Consider the following 19235-nt stretch of genomic DNA (forward strand, 5'->3'; position numbering starts at 1 on the left):
CCAAAGTTAACAGAAGGAAGGATATAACAAAGATCAGAGTGGAAACAATTGAAATAAAGGCTAGGAACACAACAGAAAAAAAAAATCAATAAAACTAAGACCTAGTTTTTTGAAAAGATAAAACTGACAAACCTTTAGCTAGATTCACAAAGAAAAAAAAAGACTCAAATAAGATTAAAAAAGGAGACATTACAACTGATAACACCAGAAATACAAAAGATCATGAGACTGTTATGAACAATTATATGACAACAAACTGGAAAACCCAGAAGAAATGGATACATTCCTAAAAACATACAATCTACCAAGACTGACTCATGAAGAAATAAAAAATCTGAACAGGCCAGTAATGAGTAAGGAGATTGAATCAGTGATGTAAAAAACTCCCCCAACAAAGAAAGGCCTAGGACTGGGGGGCTTCCCTGGTGAATTCTTCCAAACATTTCATGAAGAGTTAATGCTAATCCTTCTCCCACTCTTCCAAAAAACTGAAGAGGAGGGAACACTTCCAAGCTCATTTTATGAAGCCATCATCACTCTGATACCAAAGACAGATAAGGACACTACAAGAAAAGCAAATTACAGGCCAATATCCCTGATGAACATAGATGCAAAAATCCTCAATGAAACACTAGCAAACTGAATTCAACAGCACATTAAAAGGATCCCACACAATGATCAAAGTGGGGTTTATCTCTGAGATGCAAGGATGGTTCAACATAAGCAAACCATTAAATGTGATACATCACATTAACAGAAGAGGGACAAAAATAATATGATCATCTCAATAGATGCAGAAAAAAACATTTACCAGAACTGAACATTCTTTCACGATAAAAACTCTCAACAAATCAAATACAGAACTAGGAATGTACTTCAGTATAATAAAGGCCCTATATGACAAGCTCATACCTAACATCATACTCAGTGATGAGAAGCTGAAAGCTTTTTCCTCTAAGATCAGGAGCAACACAAGGATGCCCACTCTTGCCGCTTCTATTCAACATAGTACTGGAAGTCCTAGCTTGAGCAATCAGACAAGAAAAAGAACAAAGGCATCCAAATTGGTAAGGAAGAAATAAAATTATCTTTGTTTGCAGTTGACGTGATCTTACATATAGAAAACTCTAAAGACTCCACCAAAAAACTGTTACAACTAAGAAAGTAATCCAGTAAAGTTGCAGGATACAAAATCAACATACAGGGCTTCCCTGGTGGTGCAGTGGTTAAGAATCTGCCTGCCAATGCAGGGGACACGGGTTCGAGCCCTGGTCCGGGAAGATCCCACATGCCGCAGAGCTCCGAAGCCCTTGTGCCACAACTACTGAGCCTGTGATCTAGAGCCTGCGAGCCACAACTACTGAAGCCCTCACGCCTAGAGCCCGTGCTCCGCAACAAGAGAAGCCACCGCAATGAGAATCCCGCGCACCGCAACGAAGAGTAGCCCCTGCTCACCGCAGCTAGAGAAAGCCCGTGCCCAGCAACAAAGACCCAATGCAGCCAAAAAAAAAAAAAAAAATCAACATACAAAAATCAGCTGTGTTTCTATATACCAACAATTAACTATCTGAAAAAGAAATTAATAAAACAATCCCATTTACGATACCACCAAAAAGAATAAAATACTTAGGAATAAACTTAACCAAGGAGGTGAAAGAGCTGTACACTTAAAACTACGGAACACTGATGAAAGAAATTGAAGAAGACACAAATAAATGGAAAGACGTTCAGATTCAAAGCAATCTATATAAAAATTCCAATGGCATTTTTCACAGATATAGAAAAAAAATCCTAAGATTTGTATAGAACCACAAAAGACCCCAAAGAGCTGAAGCAATCTTGAGCAAGAAGAACAAAGCTGGAAGCATCACACTTCCTAATTTCAAATTGTATTACAAAGCTTTAGTAATCAAAGCAATATGGTACTGACATAAAAACAGACATAAACCAATGGAACAGAATAGAGAGCCCAGAAATAAACCCATGCATGTATGGTCAATTAATCTTCAGCACAGGTGCCAACAATACACAATGGGGAAATGACAGTCTCTTCAATAAATGGCATTGGGAAAACTGGACATCCTCATGGAAAAGAATGAAACTGGACCCACATCTCATACCACACACAAAAATCAACTCAAAATGGATTCAAGACTTAAACTCAAAAAAAAAAAAAAAAAAAAAGTAAGACCTGAAACTGTATTACTGTCTTAGAAGAAAACACTGGTCTTGTCAATGACTGTTTTTGGATTTGACACCAAAAGTACAGGCAACAAAAGTAAAAGCAAACAAGTCTAGACTGACTAAGTCAAACTAAAACATTTTTGCACAGCAAAGGAAATAATCAACAACATGAAAAGGTAACCTATGGAATGGGAGAAAATATTTGTAAACCATATATCCAATAAGGGGTTAATTTCCAAAATATATAAGGAAATCATACAACTCAATAGTTAAAAACCCAAATAATCCAATTAAAAATGCAAAGGAACTGAACAGACATTTTTCTAAGGAAGACATACAAATGGTCAACAAGTATTATAAAAAGATGCTTAACATCAGTAATCATTAGGAAAATGTAAATCAAAACCTCACACCTTTTAGGATGACTAGTGTCAAAAAGTCAAAAGATAATAAGTGTTGGCACACAATTAGAGAAAAGGGAACCCTTGTACACTGCTGGTGGGAATGTCAATTTGTACAGCCATTATGGAAAAGAGCATGGCAGCTCCTCAAAATATTAAAAATAGAACTACCATATGATCCAGCAATCCACTACTGGGTATTTACCCAAGGGAGATAAAATCACTATCTTGAAGAGATCTGCGCCGCATGTTTATTGCAGCATAATTCATAGTAGACAAGATATGGAAACAACCTCAGTGTCTGTCGATGGATGACTGGGTAATGAAAATGTGGTGCATACGTACAATGAAATATTATTCAACCTTAAAGAAGAAGGAAATCCTGACATTTGCATCAACATAATGAACCTGGAGGACATTACACTAAGTGGAATAAGCCAAACACAGAGAGACAAATACTGCATGATCCCACTTACATGTGGTTCTGAAAAAGTCAAACTTAGAAGCAGAGAGTAGAAAGAATGGTGACCAGGAGACATGGGGAGATGTTGGTCAAAGGGTACAAACTTTCAGTTATAAGATGAGAGATCTAATGAATATTATGGTGACTACAGTTGATAATACTGTATTACATACTTGAAATTTTCTAAGAGAGTAGTTCTCAAGTGTTCCCAACACACACAAAAATGGAAACTATGTGAGGTGACGGATATGCTAATTAGCTTTATTGTGGTAGTGATTTCACAATGTATATGTATATCAAAATATCACATTGTATACCTTAAATATACACAATTTTATTTGTCTTTCATAACTCAATAAGGGTGGGGGGAAATTAAAAACTAAAATTATAGTAAGTATTAGATTTTGTCACTAGATCTTGTTGCTTAACATAAAGAATCATGCATGTTACTATTATGCGTCTTTTAAAAGTATATTTTAGGGACTGTGTTTCAATATAGTAGGTATTCTTTGTAACCCTATGTAATTTTATGTATGTAAGAAGAGCATTATTCTGAGCAGAAGTTTAGGGGCTTCACCAGCCTATGAGTTCATGGGGGTCCTCGGCATACGAGGGTTGTTAAGAACCCCTGACTGGAACCAGTGGAGCTGCAGGGATGGCTTTTTAACACCCTCTTCCCACTTTCTACAGAAGCCTCCTGGCACACGCTACACACCGGGTGAGGTGGGAGGCACAAGATCTAACACAAGGGGGAGTAGGGGAACCAGGAGGCTGCGTCCTGGCTCTCCCACGAACCAGCTGTGTGTCCTTGGACAAGCCCCTGTGCCTCTCTGGGCCTCAGCTTCCACCTTTGTAAATGGAGGTCACAATCTCTGCTCCGAGACGGCAGACAATGCAACCTGAAAAGGCTTTGAAAACTGACCAGGACATTTTACAAGGGGGCAGCAGCAGCTCCTAGCTATGGGACGGCCGCCATGTGCCAGACGCTGCTCTAAGGTGATGTGTGATGCGTGACGAGTTCAGGTGGCACAGAGGGGAAGCGAGGGAAGGAAGAATGGGACGCAGGTCTGTTGGCCTCTGTAGTCTGAACTTCCCCAAGAGTCTTACTTCCCAGATGAAGGACAGTGACCTGTCCAGCAAGTGGCATAGTTGGGACCACGCTGGTTGAGAAGAGAGGGTCAGCATGGAAGCAGACGCAGTGACCGAGAGTCAGGGACACGTGTTGCTGGCCTGCGTCCGCCAAATACAGGCAACTCCCCTAGCCTCTCGCGCCTCTGGAGTGGTTTCAGAGCATCGCCCTGTCTCTATCACAGACACCAGGGACCGGCTGAGCTAAGCCCCTTCAGGGTCATTTTTTGGGGGACGCACAAATGGAGGGGCCATGACCACACAGGCATACAAGCCCCAGCCGGGGCCTCCACGCTGCTCGGGCCAGGCTGACTGTGGGCTCAGACGGGGATTGCCACTCCCTGAAAAATGGGAAAGAGCGTTTTCTGCCTGGCCTGGGTACTGGATATTTTTCCAAGTGGTGATGATCTGTGCTTTGTAGATGCAAATGGGCCTCCCGAGGATCCCCAGAGCCCAGGCTTAGTGTCATGTGTCCGTGGGCTGCTTTAGCACCCGACTTACAGTTGCCTGGGTGGAGAGCCAGCTCCAGAGTCCGTCTGCCTGGGTTCTAATTCTCACTCTGCCACCTTGGGCCTGTCAGTGCCTCAGTTCCCCAGCTATAAACGGGAGAGATCACAGTTCCTTCCTGACGGGGAGGTTGTAGGAATGAAGCCAATGTGGGTAAAGCACTCAGAGGGACAGTGCTCTCTCAGTACGTAGTAAGTACTGGGTGGGCGGCTAGCGGTGACGAAGCAGACACTGGCTGCCAGCACTGTCCCAGCAGCGGGGATGCGGCAAAGGAAGGATGGAGAGACCCTGTCAGCACCTCTGCAGCCCCGGGGGAAGAGGGGCGAGCGGTGACAGGGGCTTTGCAGGTGGCCTCAGACTCCCAGGCCAGCGCTGGGGGGGATTTGGGCCAAGGTAACTGTAAATCCCTCCCTGGGGACTCCCGCCTTCCCTATGGGTCAGTCATGCCTGGGACAGATACACCCCAGGGCTTTCCCCAGTCCCTGCTTCAGCCACCTGGAGACACCAATCCTGGGGCAGGTTTTGTCCCTACGGGGAGGGAGAGTCACCACGCTGAGGCCTTCAGGTCGTCTTCACATTTGCTAGCAATTTGGAGGATCCCAGGCAGATCCCCTCCTGGACGGAAGCCTCTCCTCCGGCTTTGCTGTCTCTCTCCTCCCTCCCATCTCCTGGGCAACTACCACTCTTAGGAGCATACGGGTGAGCAAGATGTGCTCCCCACTTCCGGATGGCTTATAATCGTGTGCGTGTCGGGTGGCGTGTCCACCGTGAGTGGATGCAGGGGAGGAAGGGATGGGGCTGCCAAAGCGGCGGCCAAGGAGGGCTTCACAGCACACCCAGCATCTGCTGGTCCTTGCAGAGCCCCGAATGATTTACAGCCTCCCAGCAAACCTGAACCAGCCCAACGAGAAAGTCAGTGAGACCTGGGCTTCGCATCCTGTCCTTGTTTATCTCGAGACTTAGCATCACGACACGGGGAGGAAGTGTTCGGGGCTGGCACTCAAGGCTCACTGCTGAGAACCTCATTCGGTCCCCTTTGGGGGACCCCAGACGAGGCAGCTGCAGCAGAGGGAAGCCAAGGGCACGGGCCTGGTGGCCTGGGGCTGGTCCCAGCTTTGCCCCAAAATGGCCCTGGGACATGGGAGCATCTGGGGACCTATTAAACATCCCAGACTTACGGTCCTAAGGGGCCCTGCTTTTAGCCGCAGGGTAAATGGAAATTAAATGTAAAGTACCTCTAAAGTGCTCTTGCCACCAAAATTCGATCCTTGGGACAGGAAAGCGCCAGGTTGTAACACCTCCTTCCCCTCCAGCTCTGACACAGGGACACAGCCCCCTGGGCAGAGGTGCTGGGTTCTAATCATAGCCACGCCCATCACTCACTACCCAGGTGCCTCTGCACCTTAGTCCCCTCACGTTTAAAATGGGGACACGAATTGCACCTCTTCCATGCCCTGTTGTGAGGATGAAACTAGTTAACGAGAGCTCAGAGCCACCTTTTCTGGCTGGTGCTCTGTGTACACGTGCACGCGTGTGTGTGTGTGTGTGCGCGCGCGTGCGTGTGAGTGTGTGTGTGTGTGTGTGTGTGTGTGTGTGTGTATTCTCTGAAGTGCTTCACGGGCCTTTCAGAATTCCTCCACCCTCCCGGTGCCCAGCACAAGGCCTGCTGCTGGCGTGATGCTGGCGAGGGTAGGACAGGTGGTAGAGTCCTGGAGGCCCCAAAGGTGCAGCAGAGCCCCTGTTGCCTGTCTATGTGGCCCAAAGGTGAGAGTGCCTAATCCTGGCCGGGCCCTGGCTCGCTGGCTGTTCTATTTATAGATCTGGGGGTGGGGGGAGGGATCCAACAGCCGCTGGGCCGGGGGGGCCTGCGGCCTGCACACACAGACCTGCCCGTTGCCCCCTCCCAGGTTGCGGACGGAGCAGCACGGAGGCCCGGTGTGCAGGCACCGGCTACGGTTCGCAGCCCCTCTGGGTCTCTGCCCGGCCTGCCCGGTCTCGCCTCCTTCCCGGCAGGGCCCCCGACATGGGCTGTTTGGGGCTGGGAGCCACGCCTGGCCCACAGGCCTACCTGCCAGCTCCCGTCCGCTCTTGGGCAGGCCGGCGGGCCAGGCGTGGCCCCCAGGCACGTGGCAGGCAGGGCGTGGACAAGCCCGCAGCCTGTTCTGCACGGGCAGCGCGCAGCCCCTCAGACCCCAGTGGCCGGAGCAGGCCGCGGCCGGGAAGGGGTCACCGTGGAGGTGGGTGTGGGTGGGTGGCGGCGGGGTGACCAACTGGGCTCCCGGCGGCCGGATGGTCTACAAGCCAGCTGGGGTGCTGCCCACGCACCCCCAGCCGGAGGCTGACTTCGCACTTCTGGCCTCGGGGACTGAGAGGGGAATATAGCACAGTTCCTGTCTCACGCAGCCCACAGTCACCTTCAAACTTTAGTCTTAGATTGTAACATTAAATCTGGGGGGACACATTCCTACTACTGCCCTATTTACTTATAAATATATTTAAATATGACTGGTGCACTATAATGTTATATACAGAATAAATCATATATAAACAAATACAAATGTAAAGAGATAAGGCTAAAATTTAAACACAGATAGAAGCTCTGAGTTTTCTTCCTGCTCCCAGGGATGATCCCTTACGATCCCTGGGGAGGTCCACACCCTCCTAGACACCTGGGTCCCCGCGCGGAGTGGCAGGCGCAAGACGCAATTGAACAAGGTCTCCTGAGAGAGGACGCTGCCTTCAGGCAGGGCAGCTGGGCGGCTTCCTGCAGGAGGTGGGCCTGAGCTGAGCCTTGAAGGATGTGAGAGTGAGCCTGGAAAAGCCTTCTAGAAAGAAGAGCCTGTGTGAGCAAAGGCCCAGGGGCGAAAAAAGCAGGTGTCCACGGACAGCTTGCGGCCCCGGGGGCAAACTGGAGTACGCCTACAGCCAGCACCCAGGAGTTGGCAAGCCATAAATGAAAACACAAATTCTTGCCCAGAATTCTTTTTTAAACCTAAAAATTATAGGGATGAAAAGAGTATGGATCCAAGAGGCTGAAACTCTGGGTTCTGTCCCGACGATTTCCTCACCAGTAGACACGGGACAAGTTACATCTTCCCTCTAGCTTCATCTGTAAAATGACCGAGGGCTGCCCAGCTTCGCTCAGTGGGCAGTTAAGGGTCTGGGGCTTTGCCTGTGGTTGGGGGCTTCCCCGGGTCCTTTGCCTGTTGGCTTCTCTGTGCACCCCTGCGCCGCCCCACTCCCAGTCAGCTTTGGGAGGGTAGATAGAGATCACCATGCTTGTTCCATAGCCCGACACGAAAACCCAGCTCTGTGCCTGGCACATTGCAGAAGTTCCATGCATATTTGTGACCAGAGATACACATCACGGGAGCTTACAGCTTCAAAACTTACTCTATTTTGTCCTTTGGGGGCAGAAATCCTTCCAAAATGCAGTGCATATTTCAAGAGAAGGCAGTCAGGTCCTCACCCAGAACCCAGAGATCAACCCGAGCTGCAAGAAGGGATGTTCTTGAGTCTCGTCTTGTTTTTATAGGACTGTTTTATAGCCTTATATCCTCCCTCATTGTCAGGATATTTATCACAGCTGTCAGCCTGCTTGCCTCTTAATTAAAGCCCTCCCAGGTCCTGCTCATCTGCTGGGGACAAGAAATACAGATAACACACTATCAAGAGAGCGAAAAGACAACCCACCGAATGAGAGACCGATTTTGCAAATCATACATCTGATAAGGGACTTGTTTCTAAATATATAAAGAACTCTTACAACTCAATATTAAAAAGAGAACCTATATAAAAATGGGCAAAGGATTTGAGTAGACATTTCTCCAAAGATATACTAGCTGTCAATAAGCACATAAAAAGATGTGCAACATAATAGCCCCCAGGGAAATGCAAATTAAAACCATGAGATACCTCTTCACACCCACTAGGATGGCTTAATCAAAACAAGACAGAGAAAATAAGTGTTGGTGAGGATGTAGAGAAATCAGAACCCTCATCCACTGCTAGTGGGAAAGTAAAATGGTGTAGCCACTAGGGAAAAAGTCTGGAAGTTCCTCAAAAAGTTAAACACAGAGTTTCTATATGCCCCAGCAATCCCACTCCTAGGAACATATTTAAACCTAGAGAAATGAAAGCATATGTACACACAAAAATATGTGCACCAATGTTCCTAGTAGCACATTCACAATACCCAAAGAGTGGAAAGAACACGATGACCATCAACGGACGGATGCCTAAACAAAATGTGGTTTATGCACACAATAGAATAATATTCAGTAATGAAAAGGAATGAGGTATTGATACATGCTACAACATGATGAACCCTGAAAATATTATGTTAAATGAAAGGAGCCAGTCACAAAAGGTCACATATTGTATGATTCCATTTATATGAAATGCCTAGAAATAGGCAAATCTATAGAGACAGAAAGTAGATGAGAGGCTGCCAGGGCCTAAGGGGAGAAGGGGGTGGGGAAAATGGTACAGGGTTTCTTTTTTGGCGTGATGAAAATGTTCTAAAATTGACTGTAGTGATGGTTGTACAGCTCTGTGCATACACTAAAAACCACTGGTTGTTTCCTTTAAATGGATGAATTATATAGTATGTGAATTATAGCTCAATAATGTTGTTACAAAAAAGCTGAGATACCACACAGCCTGTTATGACTGTGTGTAAACTAAGAATAAACGTGCTTTGGTGAGAGTTTAAGGACTCTTCAATGAACTTCATGCGTGACTTTTGTGACATCAATGCTGGTGATTCTGCAACCTTCCAAAGTTATTTCCTAGCTGTTTTCCAAAATCTGAGGTTTCTAAGCCCCAGGACCTCTAGCAAAGTGAGGCTTATGTTGGTGTAGGGGAGATGGTACCATGGGCTAAACAGCCCTCTTGGCTACTGAGTGGGCCCTGCAGCAGCTTTTGCCCACACAGCTACTTCTCTGCACTCCACCCCAGGCCAGCAGACAACTGTTCCAGAGCCACACTGCACGGCATGCGAGGAAGGGTACTGAGGCCTGAGGCCCACCCTCCCAGCTCCCAGGGTGGGTCAGTGAAGAGGACAGATGTGTTCCGGTGACAGAGGACTGGGAGGAATCATCTGCTACTCATCCAAGTGGCTGAGGGTTTATATAAAGACGTACGGCTGGAAACTGGCACACAACGGCAAATCTGCTTGCATTAGGTCCAATCCATTCGTCTTCCCCCACCAAACTCATTCCCTCCTTAATTAGGCAGAAGATCAGCCGCCGAGAGCCATCATTGGTCATTGGGAGCTTGCCCAGCAGAATGTGGTCTCAGGAAAACATCTGGATGTTGTGGATTTACTCAGGATCAGACGCCTTCGTAAACTGCGAGATAGGCCAGCAAGCACACAGGCAGCTGTGGGGTCATGTTTCAGCTGCGCCACGTATTAGCTGGGTGGCTTTGGCAAGTCACTTTACCTCTCTGAGCCTCAGTTTCCTCATCTGTACAATGGAGTGATGTTTGTTACCTGAATGAAATGTAGTAAGGATTATATGAGATAAGCCAAGTGCCACGGTCTGAGCCTGTTAAAGTCACACGATTTTCATGATGTTCCTTTCTGCCTAGGATTTTTAAAAACCTTTGGTCTGTGTAAAGCATAAATAGAAGCACCTGAATCAATACAGGGTGTTCTCTGCTGAATGGAAAAACTTACTCTAAAATTTTCTAAAAATAAGCTCTGAGATAATGGTCTGGAGATCTGCACACATTTCTCACCAAGACTCTTTGGGACTCAGGAAGAGGTAAGAAGAAGGGGGCAGTAGAGCAGGGAGGGGTAGAGTAGGGAGAGGCTGGCGGTCAGGGGCAGGGCACAGGGCAGTCTGGGACCGGGCAGTGAGCCCTCTAGGGGTTGCTCGTCCCAACATCGGGCCCCCTGCCAGGGATGGCCCTCATGCCATGGCGGTCCCCAGGCCACCCTACCTCACCAGCACCCCCAGCTCCTGGATCAAACCCTACTAGCTGCCTCTCTGCCTTCACACCGCTTGAGAACAGCCCTTTCCCACTGACGGTACTTCTCTCTTTCCTGCCTGTCTCCTGCCCGGACTCCAAGTTCCTTGAGGGCGAGAACAGAGTGAAACTCGCTTCTGTAAGCCCAGCACTTAGTCCAGTGCCATTAGGTCAAGCCTGAGCGACACTGGAGGCAGCTGGCGGGCCTGTTAAAACATGCTGCTGGACTGCATCTCCAGGATTTCTGATGCTGCCGGTCACAGGACCCCCGGCTGAAAATCACTGCAGTAGACGCTCACAAAAGGCCTATGTGAGGGGTGAGTGAGTTAACGAATCACTTGCATGTAAGAACCACTCCAGATCTGACTTTTCCCTTGAATTCTTAGAGTCGGGCCCAGCTCTCCATAAAGCCCTCCCTGACCCACAGGGCCCCTGCTATCTCTCCTCATGTTCCTCTTGGTCTTGAGGGTCAGGTGTGTGTGCCCCATTCCTGCACGCCCCTTGGCCTCCCAAAGCTGGCTCCTTCTGGTAAGGAGAAGGTGGTCCAGGCCATGGCGGCATTGCCCACTCAGCCAATGAGGCAAACCCTCCAGGAGAACCGCTCCCACGGTCCCCCCCGCCTCCTGTACGTGGGTCACCAGGCCCACTGCAGGCTGAGGGTGAAGAGAGTAGTGGAACTGGGAGACCACACAGATCCTGGGGACCCAGGAGCCCCCAACACAACAACTGGGGTGATCTTCCCAGAGTACGAGTTTCCTGGATGACCTAGAATTCAGACGGCCTGACACCATATTCATGACTTTCTTTCACTAAGATTGAATAGCCAGGCCTGGAGCAAGTCTCACCGGCACAGTTCGTTACTACCCACCGTCAGCACAGAGGCAGGAGGGTGGTCAGCGCCCAGACCAGGGGCGCAAAGCGGGAAGATGCTAGGGTCCCCAGGCTGCACAACCCCAGGGGTGTGATTTACATCGTGATCTGTGTGTGAACAGGGCCCTCTGGAGTGGTACAGTGCACAGCCTGCACGGTTTTATGCAAAGCTTGGTCCTGCCAATTCTCCTCTGAAAAATGTCCTCATTTGTTATTCCCTGAGTCCCCACTGTGTACCCAGCAGGTGTTCTGGCAGGCGGCTAGAAGACGGCTTGTCCTCTTGGGGCTCTTTGGGGAAAGGCCAGCTACACCCCGCAGCCAAGAGAAAAGTGCTTGAAAGAGGGCGTGCCCAGCTCTGCGGCAGCCAGGGAGGAACGCCTGTCTCTGCCCAGGGAGGTCAGGGCGCTGGCATGTGGAGGCACCCAGCTCCCTGTGGACCCCTTAATCCCGCCAGGCTAGAGGCTATCGGCAGTGGCAGCTGAATCTGCAGCCTCAGCACCTGGGCTTGGGTGGCTTCTTGCTTTCCAGGGACACCTGCTGCTGCAACCCATGGGGCCAGATGGGTCTCGTGGGCTGTTGGCCGTCCCCACCTTCCCCCTTGCCGCGGTGTAAATCTGCGGATTCAGCAAGGGGCCCCCTGCTCCTGGGGAGGCTGGAGGATGGGAAAGGGGCAGAGGCAGGCGGCCAAGCCAGAGAGAGGCAGCTCCCGGGGCTCCTGCCAAGGAGCTCAGCCCGCCTCACGCGGCCAGTTTCTTGGGTTGGGGTGCATGCTTCCCCAGCTTTGCCCCGCTGATGGGCCACCTCGGGGGCACCCTCCCCTGACCCTCCGTGGCCTCTTCCTCCGCACTCCTGTCACATTACCATCGACTGCACACACCGGTTCACTCATCTGTCACCCCACCAGGCTGGGGGCCACTTCCGACTCATTTCTGTGTCTCTAGCATCCAGCCCGGGGCCTGGAACCATGTAGGTGCTCAATCAATGCTTGTGGCTTGAATGACTTAACTGCTAGATTCCGTGCCTGAGGGCAGAGTGCGCTTGAGTGCGTCTGTCTGTTCTCCCCAGAACCTAGCGGGAGCCCTCCTGCACCCGGTGGGGATTCAATCATACAGTGCGTTTCGAACCCCTCCGGTAGCCCGGCCATACTGTTAGAACTGGCCAGACATTTCGCTATTTGATGAACTTTGTAACACAGAAGACCAATGCGCAGCTGTGCTTAAACACTGCAAGTAAACAGAATAACACAGATGCAGCTTAGTTCGTGCAACTCTGGCAAAAGTAGGAAATCAAACCCCATATCTGAGGTACATCAGGAGGCAGCCTGGTAGGTGCATACCCGGGGAAGGAGGCTTCAGGTATGCTCGGTCGATGGCTCCAGGGCCCATGAGCCTCTGAGCCAGGGGGTACAGCGGTCTGCCCAGTCTCCACCAGGGAGAAGCGTCTGGGGCAGGTGAGGCCCAGCTGCGGCTTCTGGCAGATGGCCTCCGTGGCTTTTCCCTATCAAGCCCCACCTGATCTATAGTCTCGACTCTGGCTCTCCCGCCTTATGCTTTTTTCCGGCTCAAGTCATAGATTTAATCTCTGTGCCTGGAAAGCCCTTTTCCTCCGAAGGACAAAATTCAAGGTGCAGCAGAAAGGCCACTCCTCTGTGAAGTCCTTACCCTACCTCCTCTTCGAGGCAGGATGAACGTCCCTCCCCTAGTCCCCTTGGCTCTCTGCAGCACAGGTAATAGGATGAAACCAGCACACAATGGTAGGTACTTTCCTTAGTACCTACTTGGACTTGGAGGTCCAAGGGGTGGATGGCGGTGAGGTCCCTAGCCCCCTTTAATCTCCCTCACCCCTCCCCATGTGCTAATGTTAGTATGAAAACTAATACCCTTGGTATGAATAATTCACATTTCCCAGTCAGGTAAAGTGAATAACACCTCCTACAAAATCGTTCCCATTTTACAGATCTGAAACAAACAATCCAAGTAAAAAGCCGGCTACTTGCTATGCAAATAGAAGCAGCTTTCAGGGAAGTCCCCTAGTTCCCCCTTCCCTCCACATGACGGCCCCTGAAGCCACATCATGTAGAAATCCCGGGCCTCCCCGGGGCTGTGAGGTCCGTCCGCCCTCCCCTACCGGGATGCAGCCGGGAGGTCACATCCCAGCACCCAACAAGTGCCTGGCACCTGCCACATCAACAACGATCAAGAGTCAAAGAAGAGAACTTACTGTGAGGTGAGGCCCGGCTCAAATGGTGGGGAGACTGACTGTGGACTTGTACACTCAGGGTATTATTACTTCCATTTTACAGATGAGAAAACTGAGGTTGAGGCCCCACAGTTGGCTCTTGCCCTAGTCCAGTCCCTGCATTCAAGCTGCCTCCAGGGCAGTGAGGCTGGGCAGCTCGTGGCCATGGGCATGAGTCATAGTCGGTTACCTGGTCTACATGGGTCTCTGAGGTGGTCTTGGCTTCCTCTCGGCTCTCCCTCTGCCCTGCTGAGCTGCCCAAACTCATACTTTCCAGCCTCTCGTTCTCAGGCTGTTTCTGCAAATCTGGGGCTGCCCTCTTCTCCTAGATTCTAAACCACGGCAGCGCAGGCCCTCCCTCGCAGATCTCAGGTTAATGGGTCCAGGGGGCAAGAAGGAGGTGCTACCTGAGTCCAGGTGCCCCTCACACCCCCCGCCCCGACAGTTCACTTGAGGGGAGACAGCATAGAAGATGCCAGCCTCAAATCCAGGTTTAAAAGCTGGGTCATAGCCACACACATCTTAATTGGTGCATTTCTATTTTCTCTGTGGGCATTTTGCCTTTCTGACGGACTCTTACAAACATTTTACTGTTACATTTCTTGTAATACTGCCTGGAATCGTTATTCAGACATCATTAAAAAATCATTATCGTTTTAAAAGGAAGGCTGACAAGCTCCTACAAAAGAGAATACAAAAAGCACGGGTGCGTGCACACACACTCATACAAGCCTGTACACACACAAATAACACACATGTGCAAGTTTGGTTGGACAGAAAAGAGAGGTTTATCACCACACCGCTTGCAAAATAGAAGTGGATGAATAATTTATAGGGCTTTTTACAGACATTTAGAGTTTTGAAACATTCTAGAAAAATCCGGTTTGATTACTTAACACCAGTCGTTCTCTGATAAACCAACCCAGAAGTGGTTACCAATAAGTAAAATTTACAGTTCCCAAATGGACCTGCCTTCCACAGAAAACACATCATAAACATTAACCCTTTTTTTTTTTTGTAACACACCAGAACCCGCAAAGCTGTTGCTCTCATTAACTGAAGGCACTGTGTGTGATAAATCCTTAAACCCCTTATTTTGAAAAGGTTCCTGACAATGTGCAGATGAGAAGATTCCCCATTTTGGCAAGAGCTTCACCAGACTGTGCTCTTTGGTGCCAGTTGCCAAACGAGGGCTCCCTGCAGTGCCGGGGTACACTTCAGCAGGCCAGGGGTTCGTGGGGCTGGAGGGAGGCGCCCACACCCTGCCCAGGACACCTTGGCTCTAACCAGACTCACCAACGACAGGCTGATGTGAGGGGCTGAAGCACGGGTCCCTTGACAGCCCCACTGTCATCTGGCCACCCGTTCTTGCTGGGGTCTCCCCCTGACCTGCGAGCAGCCTGACTTTGGTTTTGAAGACAGGCAGATGCTCAGAACCAGATGCGTGGGACCTGCCACGGGCGTGGGACCTGCCACGGGCCAGGCCGCCGGCCCCCTCAGCCTGCACTCCAGTTCCTGGCTGCGGGGAGTGGACGGGGTCATGACTGATGCCCGGTTTCAGAGTGCACTGCGGGAGAGTGGCTCTGTCTTGATACTTCCTGTTTAGGGAGGAAACCTCACTGGTGGTAATTAGTGGCTCAGAGTCAAGTCTCTTTGCTACAGGAACTGAGGCAGGACGGCCAGCAGAGCCCAGGACACAGAAAATGAATAAACGTCATCCATCGCAGGGCAGATTGCCTCACCACAGGGCTGTGTGTATGTGTGTGTGTGAGAGAGAGAAAGACGGAAGGAGAAAGAGAAAGAGAGGGGCACCTTTACTTCTCGGATACAAAGCCGAACGTAATGGCTGCAGAAAATGGCAATTTACCAGTTGCTGGGTGGGTAATGCATTGCAATCACTGTGGCTGTCATTGGCTTAGTGATAATTCTCGTTACATTTTGTGCCAACAAAGGCTTCACAGTCGTCTTTACTTGCTAGTCAGTGCCCGTGGTGGGGAGAAAGACAGACAGACAGAAGGACCCACAGAAAGACAACCCTGTTGGGAGGGCAAAGCACGGATGGGGCGGGCCTGCCTGTGCCGGTGACCCTGCTCTGCCAGCGACCCTGGAGGCCACACCAACAGCACAGAGGGAGGCCAGAGGTTTGGAGGCTTTCGTATCACTGAAGTAAATCATGCCAAGCTCAGTCTTACGACAGGTGTATTTGATTGTTTTCAACTTGTTGGAAAACTGGCGATCTTGGGAAACTAGCTCTGAGTAACCCTGGGCATCTGGGCCTTTGGTGACCAGAATACATCACCCTGGGCTCCTGACAGGTTTACTCTTTTTTTTTTTTTTTTTTAAAATTTTATTTATTTATTTATTTATTTATGGCTGTGTTGGGTCTTCGTTTCTGAGCGAGGGCTTTCTCTAGTTGCGGCAAGCGGGGGCCACTCTTCATCGCGGTGCGCGGGCCTCTCACTATCGCGACCTCTCTTGTTGCGGAGCACAGGCTCCAGATGCGCAGGCTCAGTAATTGTGGCTCACGGGCCCAGCCGCTCCGCGGCATGTGGGATCTTCCTGGACCAGGGCCCGAACCCGTGTCCCCCTGCATTGGCGGGCACACTCTCAACCACTGCGCCACCAGGGAAGCCCAGGTTTACTCTTATCACCAGCAACAGATCAGGGCCTGCACGGCTCTCTGCCGTGGCTCCTATGCCTTGTCACTTCTACTCGCGCGCACCCGCCTGCGGGCAGGGGCATTCTGGCATCTTCTGTAGTCCAGCCTAGGCCAGCACGCGCGGACTGACCTTCCCCTACTCAGCCCACCTGCCTCCTTTCAGTCCCCGCTGCTCCCCACTTCGGCCGGTGCTGCCACCTCCACCTGAAGTCTTGACAGCCTCCTGGCCATCCAAACGCCCCTCCCTAAAGACCCAGCCTGAGCGCTTGGGCCTGCCAGGTGCCTCCCAGCCCCCCAGAGCCCTGCAGCCACCTCCCCCGCTCTGAATACAGAGGCAGCTGTTCAGGTGGGCGATCTAGTTAGACAGACCTAGGTGTGAATTCAGGTTTGGCCACGTACCAGCAGTGTGACCTTGGGCAGGCTGTTTTCCTTCTCTGTTCTGATGGTTAAGTGAAACAGTGAACATGAAAGCCCCGAACCCACATCTTAGCATTGCTCTTACTTACGCATGTCCTGCGTTCCACCGTGGGCCACCGGCCACAGGCAGCCCTGGCCTCTTCTCCCTCTGCCGCCTGGTAGCATTTTGTACCCTCACTCAGCTTCCCAATTGACTACAAGCTCCCTGAGGGCTCTCCACTCCTGTGTACCTACCCAGCCCCATGCATCGTGCTCTGCTCAGTGAGGCTGGTGGATGCCTGGGGGCTGGGGGCGCTCAGGCAGTGCTCCCGAACAGTGAACACCAAATCGCCCAGGAGTTTCGGCAGTGGGCTTCTCGGCTTCTGGGCAGCTCCACGCGTGGAGCCGCTGCCTGATGCAGTAGTTGGGGTGGGCTCAGCACGCTCTGTTCCCATCAGGGCTACCGGGTGGTCTCCTATCCCCCTGGAGAAGCTGCACGGTCAGGAAACCGCACTTCCTTCTGAAAGCAAACCCGCCAGGTATGAGCAGACAGGAGGTCCAGGCACTCCCCCATGGCTCCAGCTGTGATGCCCTGTCCCCGGGGGTTCTCCCTGAGCTCCCCCCAATCTTGGGATGCCCCCTCTCCCCTCGCTTGCCACACACAGCCACGCCAGATCAGAGTGTTCAAGAAGAGTTGTAGCCAAAGTTACGGGAGGACAGAAGGCAGCCAAGCCAGAACTCACAGAGCAGTCAGGTCTCCAGCCTCCAGCCTTCCAATCCAGCAACACCAGGAGGGCAGGGCTTTCCCGGATGGAGTGCCCTGAACCCCCATCACAACCCTTGGCCACCCGGCCCGGCACGTCTGGCTTTCTTCCCTTCCAGTTCCAGGCGCCACCTGACTTCCGGCCAGAGCGGGGCCATCTCCGCAGACCAGCCGCAAAGGGCGTGCTCTGACCTCCAGCGGCGGCGGCTCAGGCCCACACCCACTTCGGGGCTGGTTCACAGGACCCTGCCGCACTGCATCCAGTGCATTACCGACCCGTGTACACGTCCGACTGGGCGCCCGGGCTCAGCACAGGCCCCTTGGATCCCAAAAGGCCCGTCTGGGTGGCCCCACAGGCTCTGTGTTTGGCCATCCTGTCTTTGCGCAGTCTCCCCCTGGAGGGCCCGCCTCACAGGGCCACCCAAAGCCCCCTAACATCCTCAGTTGTGAGCCCTGAGTCATTCAGCTTCAGAGAGACCTTCACCCCGACTACAGGGCATGCTGTCGCCCTCCCAAGCCCGCCAGTCAAATCACAGGCCTACCCTTCCCACAGCCTGACGGCCACCATAAGCATCGGATGCTAGAGTAACGGGAATGGTCTTCCCGTCACAGACCCGGCACGGCGGCTCCGGGAAGCCAGCTGTCTACACATGAACCAAGAAAGCTTAGGCCCACTCCCCGTGGAAAGCTTAGGAAGCCCACTCACCAGTCCCTAAATTCCTCTACATTTACCTGTGACTGATTTAATAGTCTTGGGGCTGCATTTTTCACAGTTTAATCTCCTAATCGGAGAGCTCCAAAAGGCTTAAAAATGTGCTGTGCTCCGACCCCACCTGGCTCTCATTAAGCAGAAGAGGGAGCAAGGAGTAAGTTACTGCCTGATTGCAGGACAATTAGCGCTCACCCGCTGCACGTTCCGCCCGGTGACTACAGTGACTGATGAGGACAGACTGATTGGAAAGAGTAATTCTCTAGTGACAGTTTTCCACACCTGAGGAGGACGGAAACAGTTTGCTCTGGGTTGAAGTGACAAGGCAGGGGTTTAGGATCCTGCATAAATTAGCAGCCGCCGATCCCACCCTGACAGCAGGCACAGTGGTCAATACCTCCAAGCTAGGCGGGAGCCGTCTCCGCTTTGGAATCCTGACTTGCATTAGCTGTGGGACCTGGGCCTCAGCCGCCCCACTTGTATTCAGAAATAAGCGGAGGGTGTGGGTTTTCGTGGGATGATAAATGACAACCGACACTCATCCTGCCAGAGGCGGGACTCAGCCAGGTCCTGAGTGCCCGGCACCAAGTTAGTGCTCAGTAAATGTTGAAGGAATAAACGATGAGGCCGAATTTGGACAAGCATAGAGTTCGTGGTTAGGAGCACAGATTTGGGCTCAAAAGAATGGAGTCTCCTGTGCTCTTGGGAGAGTTACGTGGCTGGGAGAACAGCACTGTCTACTTCATAAGAGAGCCGGAAGGTTTGAGTGTGCTCACACACGTAACACGCTTGGCACGTGGGAAGCTGGACATTCAGTGATGACGACAATTGCCATCTGAGGTGTGAAGGAAGAGGTGCTTGTGGCACGCCAAGGATGTGAAGGGCTGACATGCGGAGGTCTGGGAACAGCGGGTCAGGCTGGACGGGAAGGTGGGTCCAGCTGC

The 19235-nt window shown here is 51.1% G+C and overlaps 1 protein-coding gene across 7 annotated transcripts in view; it reads right to left on the reverse strand.

The window, feature by feature from the left end:
* Positions 1-19235, reverse strand: part of STEAP3 (STEAP3 metalloreductase) — a 97017-nt gene that overhangs the window by 70187 nt on the left and 7595 nt on the right. The window contains exon 1 of one of the 7 annotated variants that reach the window (XM_007169259.3): positions 16930-16971. The exons of 5 other annotated variants lie outside the window; for them this stretch is intronic. In XM_007169259.3, the coding sequence (XP_007169321.1) occupies positions 16930-16933 (4 nt within the window). In that variant the 5' untranslated portion in view covers positions 16934-16971. Of the gene's footprint in view, positions 1-8076; positions 8149-16929; positions 16972-19235 lie in introns of those variants that run through there. One more of the 7 variants, XM_057551002.1, reaches the window with a different exon arrangement.

Source organism: Balaenoptera acutorostrata, chromosome 8 (genome assembly GCF_949987535.1).
Source record: "Balaenoptera acutorostrata chromosome 8, mBalAcu1.1, whole genome shotgun sequence".
Lineage (NCBI taxonomy): Eukaryota > Metazoa > Chordata > Mammalia > Artiodactyla > Balaenopteridae > Balaenoptera > Balaenoptera acutorostrata.